Below are 16,082 nucleotides of genomic sequence, written 5' to 3'. Positions count from 1 at the left end.
TGCGCCTTGTCCGCATCTGTGCTTCCTTGGAGTGGGAGCAAGGCTGGGACAACTGGGTTCATTCAGGTATCTGAATTATTCCTTAAAAATAATTTAGAAAGGGGCGCCGCCGGAAGGCAGCGACCGATTTCTTTTGGCTCAGGGAAGATCCCGAGGTCTCCGAAAGCTTCCCTACCTGCCACGGATCGGCCGCTGGAGAAGCGAAGGGGGAGACCAACACGCTGCTTGTGTGCGCTCACGCTCTGCAAATCATGTCGGCTTTCCGAAAAGACGATTCATCTCCACAAATTATCACTTTTTCTAATTGTTCTCTGCAGCAAACGCTCTGTTTCCAGCCCTATCCACTGCCAATTAGAGACAGCTCTAAACAGCAAAACTCCTGTTTCTAAAACCGAGCTCGTTTTGGGTTTTTTTTGTTTTTTTTTTTTAACAGCCAACCTAATTGACAAATAAAAGCCATTTGAATGTATAAAATGTTCATTATCTCCGTGGGGTGCCGAGCAGCAAAATATAAGGCAGATTTCCCTTTTATTTTGGTGTGGTCGTGGGAAGGGCTGCGGCTCTGCCCGGCAGAGCGTGGTGCGTCAGCGTTGGGTCTTGTTGCCCAAAATCCTGGGTTTTTTTCCTTAATAAAATGAAGCCGAGTGCTTTGGCTCCGCGTGTTCCGCGCTCGGGGCTCCAGCTCCCTTGTTGCCACGTCGGGCACGGGCACATGGATTCCTGGCAGTGGTCCCTCGCTGGAGTGGGAGCAGCAAATTGCTGGCCCACTTGGTTGCCCAGGGCTGTGCCCGTCTACCTGGACCGGTGACTTTTTGGCTCTCGGTGGTCCCAGGGGAGCTGGTGGCTGCTCTTCTCTCATCTCTGCCCCCTCTGAGGGTCCCAGGTTTGGCTTTTAAGAGCCAACGCCGCGTCCCTGGCACGCCGCAGCGGTGGTGCTGTGCCTGCGGCGGGGATGAGGCACCGTTCACTGCGGTGCGCGTCCCTAGCGTCGCTGCCGGACCCACCGCTCGCTCCAGCGTTGGCTTTCCCAGGGGGGTGCCTGGAAAGCAGCACTCAGGTGGGGGGATCGGTGTCACCCGCTGGGTTTGATGGTGAAGCCGGTGGTGACGGGGTTAAGCCCAGGGGGTGAGTAACTCCTGCTCCCAGAAGCTGCTTGGGCAGCTTTCCTGGAGGAGGAGAGGCTTCTGGAGACTAATTCTGACTGAGCTCTGCTTTCTCTTTCAGCAAAGTACCTTAAAGATGGATATAGAAGACTGTAATGGACGATCTTACATATCTGGTATGTCTGATCTTGATTTTTGCCAGCTCTTTTGGGTCGCTGACGTGTTCAAGATGCTCGGTCTCACCCTCTGGGTACCAGTCCTGTGCCGGTACCTTCATCCACATCCTCAGGCTGTGGATGAAGCATTGACCAAGGGTGCAGTTTTAAGTATAAACAGATAATTTAAAAAAAACGAAGGTACCTAGTGTAAAAAACGAAGTGTTGGAAGTTTACACCGAAGTTTACGTGCTTGTGCCTTCGCCTGCTGCTCTGGTGGGCGCTGTGGGTGGAAACTTAAAGCCTTGCCACAAGCTGAAAGGAAAACCTCTTTCCAGCGGTGGCTGGGCAGTCCCGGCCTCGGGGGGTCTCGGGGCGGTGGGTTGTTCCTTCAGGACTCCTGGCTGCGCTCCTGAAACGGGGGATTCAGTCCTGCTCTCCGGTGCTGAGCGTCAAAGACCCCCACAGGTCTTGCCGGGTCGGGCGCCGCGCTCTGCAGGCACTACTTAAGCTGGGACCCAGGCTGAGCTCCGGGCGTAAAGTCCGTGAAATTTCCGTGGGGAGAGTGGGGGGCAGCGGGGGGCTCACCTGGGTCCCACTGCTGGCGTGCCGGACCGCTCGGTAACCGGCGAAGCCGTACGGGCCGGCTGGGGGTCACAGCCCCAGTGACCCTCTCCAGAGGGGACAGCGGGGACACCGGAGGGATTTCGGTTATCTGGTCACCTGCGGGAACTGGTGAGCTGGAGTTGGTGGGATTCGTGGTTATCTCTGGGGCACTGGTCTGAGAACGCCGCGGTTTGTCCACGGAGGAGACGGGCTTTGGAGCGAGAGCTGATGCCGAAGTGGCAAAGACAAAAAAAAAAAAACCAACCAAAAAACCTCCCGATTCCCAAATCCGGCCCCAGTGCCGCCAGGAGGACGGCTGGGGGGTGCTGGGATGAATGGCTCAGCGGGGATGGGGGTCAGGAGTTGAAGTGCATCGGGAGGGAGAGGACCCCGGCTGTTCTAACGAGCGGCCGGGGGCTTGGTGCGTTGACAGCACCGCGGGGGGGTCCTGGTGCAACGCCCCGCGCGTAAATCACGCTGCATCTCCCGGCCTGGCAAAGTCCATCCTCGGAGTTCGTGCGCTCTCCTCCTTTCTCGGAAGGTTTCCTCCGATCCCAGGAGGGTCCCTGCTCGGGGTTAGACCCTCGGCTCTTCTCCACGCACTGGGTTTTTGGCCGCTGGGAGGTCACAAAACGCTTGATGCGCCGGGGGTGGCTGCGCTCTCCGCTTCGCTCAGCAGAACGGTGCCCCCCACCCCCGGTGCTCGCCACTGGCTGGGTCTGGGGGCTTGTGGGCTCGGTGCCGAGGTCTGTGGTGCCTGCGGGGCTGCGGCGTTGCTTTTCCTGGGGGAGACCCATGGCTGAGCCCTTCCCCCACGCGCCCCGTTCCCCTGCGCAGCCCAGAACGAAGGCGGGAAAAGCAAAGAGCCCACCAGGCTCAGTCTTGGGGTGCCCGTGGGCTCCCGGTGCTGGAGGTCCTGGGGGTCCCGGGTTTACGCAGCTCCTGGAGTTTTGAGGGAAGGGGGATGGGGAAATGATGGGAGAGCAGCATGACGGGAGCTTCTGCAGGACCATCCCGGGGTTTTTCCTTTTTCCTTTTCTTTTTGGACTTTCTGGGAAGTCGGGGAGCGAAGCTGGGGCGGGGGGGAGCAGGGCAGGGCTAACGAAGATGGGTTAATTAGCAGGGTCAGGGGCAAGGCTTGCCAATTAGCCGCTTCAGGTCGCTGGCAGCCCTGAAACGACTCGGGGAAACAGCCAGCAGCGTTCTGGAAACTCGTTTCTGTGAAATTTGTTTAATTAAACGAACTCTTGAAAAAACAAAAGTTCATGTTTGTCGCAGAGCGAGGCGGCTGAGGGCCCGGAAACTCTTCGTGCGTGTGAAATATTTTTTCTTTTGAATTCTTCACAGGAAAACAAGTCCGTTTTGAAAGAGCTCTGGTGGTGAGAGAGGGTCTCATTACCGCCGGGGGGGCAGGAGCAAGGTGGAGGCAGCCCAGAGACCCCTCCGTGCCACGTGCCCGCTCCTCAGGGGGCACCTCCTGGGGCTCTACGTCCTTCTGGGGACGCTGAACCCCCAAACCCAGCACTGGGGACGTGGGGACGGTGGTGCCGTCTCACAGCGGGTGAAGGGGCTGAGCACCCCGCTCCATCATCCGAGCTGGGGGAGGCACCAGCGCAGCCCCCCGGCCTGGACCGAGGACGTCCCGCAGGAGCAGGGTGGGATGAAATCCCTGTCCCACCGTGTTTTCCCGTGGGATCCTGCCCTCCCTCCCTCCCCTCCTCTCCCTGGATGCTTTTCTGGGGGGGGTCTGCCCCCACTTTGGTTGCCTGTGAGTGTCAGAGGCTGATGGAAGACGTGGAGGGGTGTTTATGGGGGATGTTTCCAGGGGGTCGCCCCCCATCTCCGCTCCCTGGCACAGCCCAGCCCCCTTCCACCACCCCCCCCGTGTTATCCCCTTTGATTTGGAACGGGGTGAAACGCTCCCGGCTCCTTGGATAACTGGGCTACAGGCAGACGGAGCGTCTCTTGCCTGACGTTCAGGTTTCCACTTGTTTTTTTAGAACAAATGAAATGTGACCCAATATTTCCTGAAATCTCGAGTCTGAAAAGTTATCAGAGAGGGAAATTGCCGAGAGACCGTCGAAACCAGGCGCTGGTTGCTCCCAGGGGTGGGATAGGGCTTCAATCTCTCGCCGGCGGCACCGGGCAGCCTGCCCACCTTACCGGGGGCTCCGAACCGCTGGTGGGAGCCGTTACCGGGGGGTCCCTGTGTCAGACCCGCCGCTGCACCGAGGGAAAAACTCCCCGGCCCCGTGGTGGGGGGGTGGTGATGTTCTGAAGGGGGGGTCCTGGCTGGGGTCCATGCTGCTCAGTGGGGGTCCGACAGCGATCCCCCCCCAGGGAGCCGAGGCTCTTGGCAGCGCGAAGGTTCCTGCTGGCCTGACCCCCGTTGCGGCGGGGGCTCGGCGCCAGGGATCGGCTCGCGTATCCCTTGCTGCTTGGGGATCGTTTGGAATAAGAAGGATCCTTTGGGATCCGGAGGATGAAGGTAGCTGGCAGAGGAGCTGAGCTTTCAGCTGCGGACGGGATGCCATGCCCTGCCTTTATGGTCGAAGGGATGGAGGAGAAATAAATGTGTTTTTTCTCATATTTTTCTTTCTTTATTTTTTTTCTTATTTTCTCTGTACTTTTATCACTTAAATTTGAGTTTGGCTGCTTTTAACTTTTCTCCGAGCGGTAGCTGGGAGCAGGTTGCAGGACAGCGCGGCGAGGTTCCTGCTGCTGTCAGGATCACCGGGTGCTCCGTGAGGGAGCCCCAGTTTCACCTCCAGGATTAAACCTGGCACCGGGAAGGGTCTTTTTTTTTTTTTTTTTTTTTTTTTTTTTTTGGGGGGGGAATTGCTTGCCAAGGTAAGCCTGCCTGGAAACGCTGCCTAGAAAAATTCCCTGCGGCTCCAGCGCGGGGATGTGTTCCCGTGTGTCTGGCTGTTTGATAGGGATACGCGGTGCGTTGGGAAGGTGTGAAGTGCCTCTTCGGGGCTGAGCATCTGCCCCTGGAGCTGAGGACCGTGGCTTCGGTGTCCCCGTCCCTTGTGGCTATAGGAGGGGGGCAGAGCCCCGATGAGCCCTGGCTGATGTGGGGGGCAATGCCGTTCTCCCCCCGGTCATCAGGTCCTCACCCATATTTTGGGGTCCTGTGCCCGGAGCCCCTGGGTTTGGGGCGGGGGGGGGGGGGCTGTGTTGCGAGGGCAGAGCGGACCCCCTGCAGCATCCCTGCATCCCTTGCTCTCTCCTTCCTTCAAGCATCGTCTCCGGCTGGCTCGGCGTGGCTCCCTGCTCTCCGAAGGCCGCGTGTCCCCGCGGCGGGGAGCAGCCGACGTTCCCGCTCACCGTGCCGTGCCGCCTGCCTGTAAAATGACGGTCGTTTCCCTCGCTTCCAGGAATCTGCTCTTCCTGGAAGGTGAGCGGCTGCGTGCGCCCTGCCAGCGACGCAGACATGCACACGCAGCCTGGGCTCCAGCGCTGTTTCCAAGGAGTTGGCTGTGATAACACTCCAGGGTATCTCCAGCAAGGTAGAATAATGCGAGTTAAACGGGAGCGGCGGCGGAGCGGGGGGTGGTGGTGGGGAGGATCCTGAAATAACTCGGTGCCGTCTCTGCTTGCTCGCTGCGTGCGGAGGAGAAGGGGTGCAGGGGGCCCGATTCTGGAGGGTGATTGATAGGTGTCTGACCCCCCCTGTGCTGGCAGGGAGGAGAGGGAAGGAAAAGCCTGACACCGCCCCCCCCTCCCCCCCCCCCGCCCCCCCAAGATGACCGTGGAGATGAATATGAGCCAGGGAGGCTCAGGACGCCGCTCGTGATGTACCGAGACCCTTCGAGGGGGTCGCTCTCAGCCCACCCAGTGTCTGTTCTCGGCCTCAGGATGTGCCCCCAGCCCCCAGAGGGCTCCGGGCTCGTTACTCAACCTTCTCATTAACCTCTTGTGCCGTGGCTGGCAGCGCCTGTCGGCTTGGCGTGACTCTGGCTGGCAGCAGCTCGCCGGCCGAAGCGTGGGGAGGGGAGAGGGAAGGGTCCTCCGAGCCTGTCCCGCTGTGCCCCCCGGGAGGAAAGCTGCCACAGGGAGCTGGGAAGGGTGAGGATGGTGCTGGGGCGTCCCGGTGGAGCAGCGATTGAGAAGATGCTGTCTCACCGAGGGCAGTTACCACCACCGATTCCCATGCTCCGCGAGGCTGGTGAGCTCAGCGTCCCAGTAGTCACCAGACAATGGGATGAACTGGGCTCGGGGAGCGCTGAGACGGGAGTTTCTCCAGCTGCAAACATTTAGAAATAACATTCCCAGCTGCGCTGATGGCCTTCGCCGAGCTTCTGCACTTTCCATCATGAAACTCCACCGTCCCCACAGCATCGCCGAGGAGCAGCCGCTGCCCGGCTCGCGGGCGGTTTTTTTTTTTTTTTTTGGGGGGCGGGGGGGAGCTGGTGGGGGGCCAGGGGTTTTCGGCACGCTGACAGCCGGCAGGTCTCGCCGGAACAGAAACCTGCTAGCCCCCGAAGGGGAAAAAATGAGTCTAGCCCTGCGCGCGGGTGCGATGGGGTAGGCAGCTGTATTGCTGGGTTCGCTTTCCAGTGTGAACGGGCAAGGCCTGTCTCCAGGGGCTGGAAGGGTCCGTCTGGGGTGGGCTCGGCTCCCCCGGGGTGTGAGGATCTGCTTGGGAATGGTCCCTCCGGCACGGGCTGCCGGGGAGGGGGACCCCCGTGCCCGGGGAAGGGACCCGCTCGCCTGGGCAGCACAGCGGGGGGCACAGCTCCCTTAGGTGGGGGACTGATGCTCGTGGGTGAGGGGTGGTCTGCCCCCCCCCCCCCCCCCCTCAGCTGGCACAGCGCTGTGGTGCTGGTGGGAGCACCCGCAGAGCCCCCCCAGCGTGGCGTGCCGACCCCTCGCCCCTTCTGCCACCTTCTCGCGGGCCAGCGAGGGGAGCAGAGCTTGCGCTGCTGGCGGCACAGCGCTGGCTGGGGGCTGCTGGTGTCCGAGGAGGTCACAGCTGGAGGACCGTGGTCGGGCAAGCAGCGAGCTCCTGCGGTGCCACCGGTGTGCGTGGCAGACAGTGAAAGCCGTGTCCCGAAGCCCCTTCCCGACGCAGCGGCGCTGGGAAGAGGGTTTGGTGGGGTGAAGGCGGCGGGAGCCCCCAGCCCCAATTCAGGCGTTGCTCACTTGTGTTTCCCTCCTCCCACAGGTAGTGGGGATTCCTCCCTGGAGAAGGAGTTCAGCTCGGCCATCGTGGGACCCACGGTGAGCACCCCCAACAGCCAGCACTCCTCCCCGAGCCGCTCTCTCAGTGGTGAGTACGCCGCCTGCGCTGGGAAAAGCCGCGCCGGGTTCTGCCGGTGGTGTCCCCAAATCAGACGTGACAGAGATGTTGACTTCCCGCTGTGACACATTTCTCTCCTGAGGCTGATTCTTTCTTTGCCAACCCAAGAAGATAAAACCCTCCTTTGGTCTTCACGTGGAGCAGCAGCCCAGGGACTGATCCTGGGTACCGCTTGTGGCTGAACCCCGGATTTTTCCAATCGGCCGCGGCGATGCCGAGGACTCAGGGTCGTTCCTTGTGGTGGTGGTGGTTTTCACCTTGACTTTCAAGGCAGCTGCATGTTCCAGACTGCTAACGACCGCAGCTCCGGAGGGGCCACGGAGCCATCGGTCGCTTCGGAATAAGTTATTTTTTATATCCCTCTAGATGGCCGTGGGGGGAAGGAGAAGCCACGCTGCTTCTTCTCGTGCGGTACCCTGGGCAGGTGGGGGTCCGCGGTGGCCTTGACGTGAATGAGCCTCTTGGGAAGTTATTTGTGTGGCTGAGGTAGATTGGGAGAGCCCATGGGCATGTTGGGATGCACTGGGAACGCCGCGGGATGACGAAAGGCACCGCCAGCTCCCAGCCTTCGCCCACCCCTGGCCACCCTGTGCTGCTGTGTTCAGCCACCAGTTTTGCCATCACGTCTCGCTGTCCTTTCTGGCTCTTCCCCCCCCTCCAAGAAATGAGCCGGGGAGGCTGCATGGTTGCTCCTTGGGAAGCTCCTGCCATTCCTTGTCACCTCATGGAGCGGGTGCGTGTCCCCAGGGGTCTTGCCCGGAGCTGACGGGTGGCACCTGACAGGGATCCAGAAATGGGACCAGTGTGGGGAATCTTGTGTCCGTAACCTGAAACATTCCAGCCCCTTCCCTGCCTACTGATGGGATTCTTCGCTTTTTAATTTAAAAATGAACAAAACTGCTTTTTTAGGGTATAGTTAAGAACCTCCCCCAGCAAAACAGGTCTGATTTCCGAGCGGTCGCAGTCTGTCCCTCGTCCTGGTGTGCCATCTGCTCCCATCGCTCGCTGCGGTGAGTGATGAGGGATGTGGGGCTTCCCTCGTGCTGAGGAATGGCACGGCCCGGGATGAGCCCAGTATGGCCCGAGATGAGCCCAGTATGGCCCTGGATGAGCTGGGCACGGCCCTGGATGGGCTCGGCATGGCCTGGATGAGCTCAGTATGGTCCTGGATGACCTTGGCATGGCCCTGGCTGAGCTCGGCATGCCTTGGATGGGCTCGATATGGTCCTGGCTGAGCTTGGCATGGCCCTGGCTGACTTTGGCATGGCCCTGGATGACCTCGGCATGGTCCTGCATGAGCTCACCATGCCCTGGGTGAGCCCAGGATGGCCCCAGATGACCTGGGTATGGTCCTGCATGAGCTCGGTATGGCTCTGGATGAGCTTGGCATGCCCTGGATGAGCTCAGTATGGCCCTGGAAGAGCTCGGCATGGCTCTGGATGAGCTCAACACAGCCCTGGATGAACTGGGCATGGCCCTGGATGGGCTCGGCACGGCTCTGGTTGAGTTTGGTAGGGCCCTGGATGACCTTGTGGCCCTGAATGAGCTGGGCATGGCCCTGGATGACCTCAGTATGGTCCTGGATGATCTTGTGGCCCTGAATGAGCTGGGCATGGCCCTGGATGACCTCAGTATGGTCCTGGATGAGCTCGGCGTGCCCCTGGATGAGCTCAGCACGGCCCTGGATGACCTCGGCACAGCTCTGGTTGAGCTCGATATGGCCCTGGCTGACCTTGGCACGGCCCTGGATGGGCTGGGCATGGCTCTGGATGGGCTGGGCACGGCTCTGGATGAGCTGAGCACGGCTCTGGATGAGCTCGGCACGGCTCTGGATGAGCTGAGCACGGCCGGTACAGGCTCGCTTGCAGCGGCGCTGTTTATGTCGCAGCCTTCTCGGGGCAGCAGTCACCTTTCCGAGGGCTGTACGTGCCGTTGTACGAGCTAAGTTGGCAAGTCCCGCTCTGAGTTGCGCTCTCAGTGTTCAGGCGCCGGCGGTTGGGCCGCCTCTACCGGATTGACTCAACCGGCACCGAAACGGCCGGCGCGGCTCTGCCCTTCCCTCGCTCCCAGCGCGCCATCACGTACGGCTTTTCCGTAGCGGAGTAACCCCCCTGTAATTTACCCGCGGTGGCTGGGGCACCTCGGGGTAGGTCCTGGCGTTTGAAGGTTGCTCTTTCTGAACCGGGATAAAATAACTCCCAACCACGCCGCTTTCAGAAGCGGTAAGGTTATGAATTAGCTCTGTCGGCATTTTTTTTTTTTTTTCCTCCTTTGATTACTTGCTATTTATTTTACATTTGCCCAATGAAAACGCTTAGAAGCTCTGCAAAGAAATGAAACCTCGGGCTTTTTGGCAGAGGACAGCTCTGAGAGGTACCGCAGCTTTTTCGCTCGATCAGAAGCGAAAGGCATCGAGCACGTGGGCTGAGCGAAAGGACAATCGCGATCCCTTCCCCTTTACCGGCGGGATGCAAGTGATGGTATTGCTTCTGATCTGACTTGACTTCACAGCTGGTTCATCCAGCGAGCGTCGTGCCCCAGAGGAGCAAGAATATTATATAACCTGTTCTGCCAGCAGAGACTTCGCTCCGGCGAGACCAGGCGCTGCGTTGGTTCTGAAAAGGGAATTACAGAACAATAGTTGGCCTCCCTTCTATGCCCAGGAAAAAAAAAAAAAAAAAAAAGTCCCTAGGGGAGTGGGAGAGGAGAAAAAAAAAAAAAAAAAAAAAAAAGAGAAAAAAACCCAACCAGAAAATCAAAAGTGCAGCAAACAACCCATCCAGGCAGACCGAGAGGAGCTTCTGGCTTCCCACAAGGAGCTGGAAATCTCCTGGATGCTCCCAGGGGAGCGTGGTGGCACCGGCCAAGATGTTAAATCAAGTTCTGTGTTCCTCCCCCCGGGGCCAAGATGTTGAATCAAGTTCTGTGTGTCCCCCCCGCCCCCCGGCATGTTCGGAGTGCCCTCCCGGTCTGCAGGCAGCGGTGGCTTTGGCCGCAGGCTCGGCACACAGCCGGGAAGCGGCTGCGTTTGCCAAGGCTGGGTGGCCGCGCCGTTCACATCGCCTGGAGCCTCGCTGGGAAGGCGGCATTGTCCGCCGGGAAGGGATGGAGCCGGGTGAGAGCCAGAATTCCTGGGCTCTTCACCCGGCAATAAAACCTCACGCAGTTTGGGATGAATCACTTCCATGCTGCTGCTCCGGGTTAATCCCCGCTCGCAGAGCGGTACCTGGCTCCGGGCAAGCGCCGGCACCCGTGTCGGAGGCGGCGAGGAAGAGGAGGTTCCTCCCCAGGCCTGGCTTTTTGGGGGGGCCCCGTGTCCGCCCTTCCCGGGGGAGCGGGAGGCACCGGCCTCCCCGGGGCTGGGACTCTTGCTGCCACCATCTCCTCTCTCTGGCGTCCTCCTTGCCCGGTAAGCGCCCCAAAGCCTCCCCGCTCGCCCGTCGGGAAGGATCGGCCCTTCCTCGGCTGATGGGAAAGTTCAGAGCCCCCCTCCTCCCCGCCCCCCCCCCCCCTTAAAGCCCCCCCAAGCTTTTAAAGGTCAAATCCTCCGGATGCTTTGGTCCCGGGGCCGTTACCACGGATTTTCTGGAATGCCCTCGGCCGGTGCGCCGTGGCCGTCGGCATCCCCGGATGGGGGTGAGCATTGGTGCTTTCACAAGGAGCTGAACGAGCCCCCCGGGCTCAAGTCAGCGGCAGATCTGGGAGCTGCTGGGATCTGTGTGGCGGCGCTCAGCCCGCTCCCTTCTCACGTCTGTCTCCCTTGGATCCACCATCTCCCACCCGCCGGGCAGCAGCAGAGTCTCCTTTGTGTATCTCTAAAGTTCGGTTCCTCCAGCCCCCACAGTTCCCCTCTTAAGGGATTGGGAAGAGCCTCCTGCTTTAAATGGAAAAAATAAGAATCTGATATTGGAAGGGATTCTGTAAATATTTGCTTTAAGCCCTTGGCCTCGCTGTGCTGCCATGTGGGTGACCTGGATTCGATTTTACTCCACCGTCGCCTTCTACTCCACCGTCGCCTTCTACTCCACCGTCGCCCTCTACTCCACCATTGCCCTCTACTCCACCATTGCCCTCTACTCCACCGTCGCCCTCTACTCCACCATTGCCCTCTGCTCCACCATCGCCCTCTGCTCCACCATCGCCCTCTGCTCCACCATCGCCCTCTACTCCACCATCGCCCTCTACTCCACCATCGCCCTCTACTCCACCATCACCTTCCTCCAGAGCAGGTAGCAGGTGCTGTCCCCGGCTGGAGAGCATCCCCAGGGGATTCCCTCTCACCCCTGGCTGCTGGTAATGGTTTAAAGTGGGAGGAAACTTTCCAACTGGATCATTTCAAGACCGACTTTCCAAACGGGTGACTTTTCACCCCGGCCGAGGGTGTCCCAGCCTCGATTCTCCATCGAGCGGAGGGTGCAGCTGGCGGCGCGAGGTGGGGTGACCACTCGGACACTCGGCGGAGGGAGGGAGCATGCAGGATCCGGGTGGACAAGCTCAGCGGAAGGTAGTGGAGGGAGGAGAGGGAGAGGTTTCCCCGCAGGGCTGCAGCTCGCTGGCAGCAGCCGGAGCAGAGCGGTCGCCGTCGTCTCGGGGAGTGTTTGATTTGTGGCATTCCACAGATCATTAGAGCAGCCGGGAATGTAGGTCAGGGCTGGCGCATCCCTTCGCCAGCCACCCGCTCCTGATGCTGCAGGAGGAAGGAAAGGGAGCAGCGGGGAGGGGAACCTGGGGGGTTTTACTGCGGCACAGCGCCCACCCTGCGCCGGGGAGACCCTCCTGCCACCCCCTGCCACCAGCCGGCTTCAGGGGGCTTCACCAGTGCGGCTCCTCCGGCTCCTGCCCGCTCTCTGCTCCGGTCCTGGCCAGAACCGTCGTGGGGCAGCCGATCCCGGTGGTCCCCAGCCCTCGGCTCTGGGACCTCCCCAAGTCCCTGGCATCACTCGCATCCACTTCCCGAGTTTCACACAAACTTCCTTGGGGTTTTCCGTGGCCAAACGCCATCCCAGGGCTGCCTGCGTGGTCAGCCCCTCCTTCGCCACAATAAGGGGCAGGAGCCCGGCCACACCGGGGTGGCAGCATGCCTGGGGGGGGTGTGTGGTGTCCATGGCCTCTTCCCTGGGGTTTTTCTGCTTTAGATACCTGGTGGATCCCAGGTCTTGTAGCAGAGGTGAAAACTTGGGTGACGTCGTGGCTCCCGTGGTCCACCAAGATCCACCAGCCGGCTGAGAGGCTCCAGTTGGGCTCTTTGTGCCGGTGGACGTGGAGCCCTCTCTGGGTCAGCATCACAACCGGGCGTTCTGCCTCCCCTGCTGCGCTTCACGAGCACGAGTGGCTTCTCTTTCACCCTCTGCTTTGGATCCAGGGGACTAAACACCTTCTGCACTGGGCCACCGTGCAGGGCAGGAGGCAGAGCAGCGATCCTGGGGGTGCGGACAAGCCGCCCGGCCCCCAGCCTCACCAGATCCCTGTTGGATCTCCCTCCTTGAGTCAAGGAGATAAGATGATGCCCGTTCATTGCGAGCAGATCACTTAACGCGTCACGGTCTTTCTTCTAGGAGTAAGTCTCGCCTAAGCAGCGCTCTCCCAACTTCTTGAAGAGTTGGTTTGGGTTTTTTTGGTTTTTTTTTTTATCTCCGCTGACTGTTTCTTCTCCCTTCTGCCTCCCGGCAGCGAACTCAATCAAGGTGGAGATGTACAGCGATGAGGAAGCCAGCCGGCTGCTCTCCCAGGATGACCGGCTGCTGGAGAAGGAGGACAGCGTGATCGTGGAGGACTCGCTTTCCGAACCGTTGGGCTACTGCGATGGGACGGGCCAGGAGCCGCACTCCCCCGGGGGCATTCGGTTGCCCAACGGCAAGCTGAAATGCGACATCTGCGGGATGGTGTGCATCGGCCCCAACGTGCTGATGGTGCACAAGCGCAGCCACACCGGTGAGCGGCGGCCCTGGGGCCAGCGGTGCTGCCGGGGGTGGGATGCGAATTTCTGGGAGGGAAGGAAATTTCCGAAGCTGGGTGGCGAGTGGGTGCTGGCCCATAGGCACCGGTGCCGTGGGAGGTGGGTGCGGGGTCCCAGCTGCTCACCCCGGGGGCGCAGGCAGAAGGGGCTGCGGAGGGAAGGCGCAGGATGGTACATGTGGACGGTCTGTCCTGGTCACTGTCCAGCCTCCTGCAGCAGGTCGGTCGCTCCCCAGGGTGGGGGTCACATCCAGAGCCCTACGTCTGGTAGTAAACCTGGGGGTCACCTCCAAAGCCCTACGTCTGGTAGTAAACCTGGGGGTCACCTCCAAAGCCCTACGTCTGGTAGTAAACCTGGGGGTCACCTCCAAAGCCCTACGTCTGGTAGTAAACCTGGGGGTCACATCCAGAGCCCTATGTCTGGTAGCAAACATGGGGGTCACCTCCAAAGCCCTACATCTGGTAGTAAACCTGGGGGTCACGTACAGAGTGCTGTGTTTGGTAGTAAACCTGGGGGTCATGTCCAGAACACTATGTCAGTAGTAAACCGGGGGGTCACATCCAGAGCCCTACATCTGGTAGTAAACCCAGGGGTCACCTCCAGAGCTCTACATCTGGTAGTAAACCTCGGGGTCACCTCCAAAGCCCTACATCTGGTAGTAAATTTGGGGGTCACCTCCAGAGCTCTACATCTGGTAGTAAATTTGGGGGTCACCTCCAGAGCTCTACATCTGGTAGTAAATTTGGGGGTCACCTCTAGATCCCTACATCTGGTAGTAAACCTGGGGTCACCTCCAGAGCCCTACATCTGGTAGTAAACCTGGGGGTCACCTCCAGAGCCCTACATCTGGTAGTAAACCTGGGGGTCACCTCTAGAGCCCTACATCTGGTAGTAAACCTGGGGTCACCTCCAGAGCCCTACATCTCGTAGTAAACCTGGGGTCACCTCTAGAGCCCTACGTCTGGTAGTAAACCTGGGAGTCACATCCAGAGCACTACGTCAATAGTACACCTGGGGGTCACCTCCAGAGCTCTATGTCTAGTAGTAAACCCAGAGGTCACCTCCAAAGCCCTACATCTAGTAGTAAACCTGGGGGTCACCTCCAGAGCCCTACGTCTCATAGTAAACCTGGGGGTCACATCCAGAGCACTATGTTTGGAGTAAACCTGGGGGTCACATCCAGAGCACTATGTTTGGAGTAAACCTGGGGGTCACCTCTAGAGCCCTACGTCTGGTAGTAAATCTGGAGCTTTCCCTCTCAACCTGCTGCACCTGCGATCGCCAGGGCCGTCGCGGTTCCTCTGCCGACCCGGCAGCTGCTTTTTCGCGGCGTTTCAGTGGCCGCTCGGGTTTTCCAGGAGAACGACCGTTCCACTGCAACCAGTGCGGAGCCTCCTTCACCCAGAAGGGCAACCTGCTGCGGCACATCAAGCTGCACTCGGGCGAGAAGCCCTTCAAGTGCCCCTTCTGCAACTACGCCTGCCGCAGGAGGGACGCGCTCACCGGCCACCTGCGCACGCACTCCGGTGGGTACCGCGGCGATCCACCTGGGTGGGCAAAGCTGGGAGGGAATCCACCCGGGTGGGCAAAGCCAGGGAGGGAATCCACCGGGGTGGGCAAAGCCAGGGAGGGAATCCACCCCAGGTGGGCAAAGCCGGGAGGGAATCCACCCCAGGTGGGCAAAGCCAGGAGGGAATCCACCCCGGATGGGCAAATCCAAGGATGGAATCCACCCTGGGTGGGCAAATCCAGGGAGGGAATCCACCCTGGATGGGCAAAGCCAAGGATGGAATCCACCCCGGGTGGGCAAATCCAAGGATGGAGTCCACCCTGGGTGGGCAAATCCAGGGAGGGAATCCATCCTGGATGGGCAAAGCCAGGGAGGGAATCCATCCTGGATGGGCAAAGCCAGGAGGGAATCCATCCTGGATGGGCAAAGCCAGGGAGGGAATCCACCCTGGATGGGCAAAGCCAGGGAGGGAATCCACCCTGGATGGGCAAAGCCGGGAGGGAATCCACTCGAGGTGGGCAAAGCCGGGAGGGAATCCACCCTGGATGGGCAAAGCCAGGAGGGAATCCATCCTGGATGGGCAAAGCCAGGGAGGGAATCCACCCGGAGTGGGCAAAGCCAGGGAGGGAATCCACCCTGGATGGTAAAATCCAGGGATGTGATCTCAGCTTCCAAAAGCGCCGACCTCCAGCTCCCAACCGATCACCGCTGGATCCCCTGGCGGCTCCGCGCCTGGTTTGTGCCCCGGGAACTCCGCTGGCCGGAGCGCTGCCCGCGGGGCTTCGTGCCACCGCATCCCCGGGACTTACCGCGTCTCTTCCTTATCAAAATCAATATTTAATCGATTTTATCGAGGCGATATAAGTCCCACCCTGCGTGCGCCCGTCCCGGGGACACCGCGCGCCGAGGGCTTCGGTTTCCACGTTGCTTTTCACATCGTCCCTTGAACATAGGACATTTGGGGTGGGGGTTTCACCCTCCGCTTCCGTGACGTCACAGCTCCCCGGGGGGCCACAGCCCTACGCCCACCCCCCCCACCCCCACCCCCGCCCCCCGCTTTGCCATCCTTTGCCTTTGATTTGCCTCCCCGGCGCGTTGCGGTGCCGCCGCGATGGCTTTTGAAGTTCGTGCCGGTGGTTTTGAGCACCTTGTGGCTGTGACCTTCCAAGTCCCCTGGTGGGTCTGGTGGCATCTCAGCCTGACCCCGGAGCCCAGGAACCCGCTCCCCCCGAGCCCCCTACCCCAAGCCCCTCAATTTTCCTTCATTTTCTACCCTTTTCCATCAGAGGATGCGATGCTCCAGGTTTCTTCCTGCTTTCCTGGTTTTGGGAAGTGTATCTCCTCCCACGTGTCCATCTGAGATGTTCCTGGAGATGCCAGAGGGGAATCCGGGTGGTTTGACCCCCCCCAGAGCCTGGAATTGGGGCTGCTGGGCCCTGCGCAGGGT

At 60.3% G+C, this 16,082-nt stretch overlaps 1 protein-coding gene across 2 annotated transcripts in view; it reads left to right on the top strand.

Moving 5' to 3' along the window:
• The window catches only part of IKZF4 (IKAROS family zinc finger 4), a 34,638-nt gene that overhangs the window by 6,717 nt on the left and 11,839 nt on the right, over window positions 1-16,082 (top strand). Inside the window, exons 2-6 of one of the 2 annotated variants that reach the window (XM_055696527.1) lie at window positions 1,225-1,279; window positions 5,245-5,376; window positions 7,035-7,139; window positions 12,840-13,100; window positions 14,484-14,651. In XM_055696527.1, the coding sequence (XP_055552502.1) occupies window positions 1,240-1,279; window positions 5,245-5,376; window positions 7,035-7,139; window positions 12,840-13,100; window positions 14,484-14,651 (706 nt within the window). In that variant the 5' untranslated portion in view covers window positions 1,225-1,239. The remainder of the gene's footprint in view (window positions 1-1,224; window positions 1,280-5,244; window positions 5,377-7,034; window positions 7,140-12,839; window positions 13,101-14,483; window positions 14,652-16,082) is intronic. The other variant, XM_055696528.1, reaches the window with a different exon arrangement.

The sequence above is a fragment of the Falco cherrug genome, chromosome 19 (genome assembly GCF_023634085.1).
Source record: "Falco cherrug isolate bFalChe1 chromosome 19, bFalChe1.pri, whole genome shotgun sequence".
Classification (NCBI taxonomy): Eukaryota; Metazoa; Chordata; class Aves; order Falconiformes; family Falconidae; genus Falco; species Falco cherrug.
This window is presented reverse-complemented; position numbering and strand designations above follow the sequence as displayed.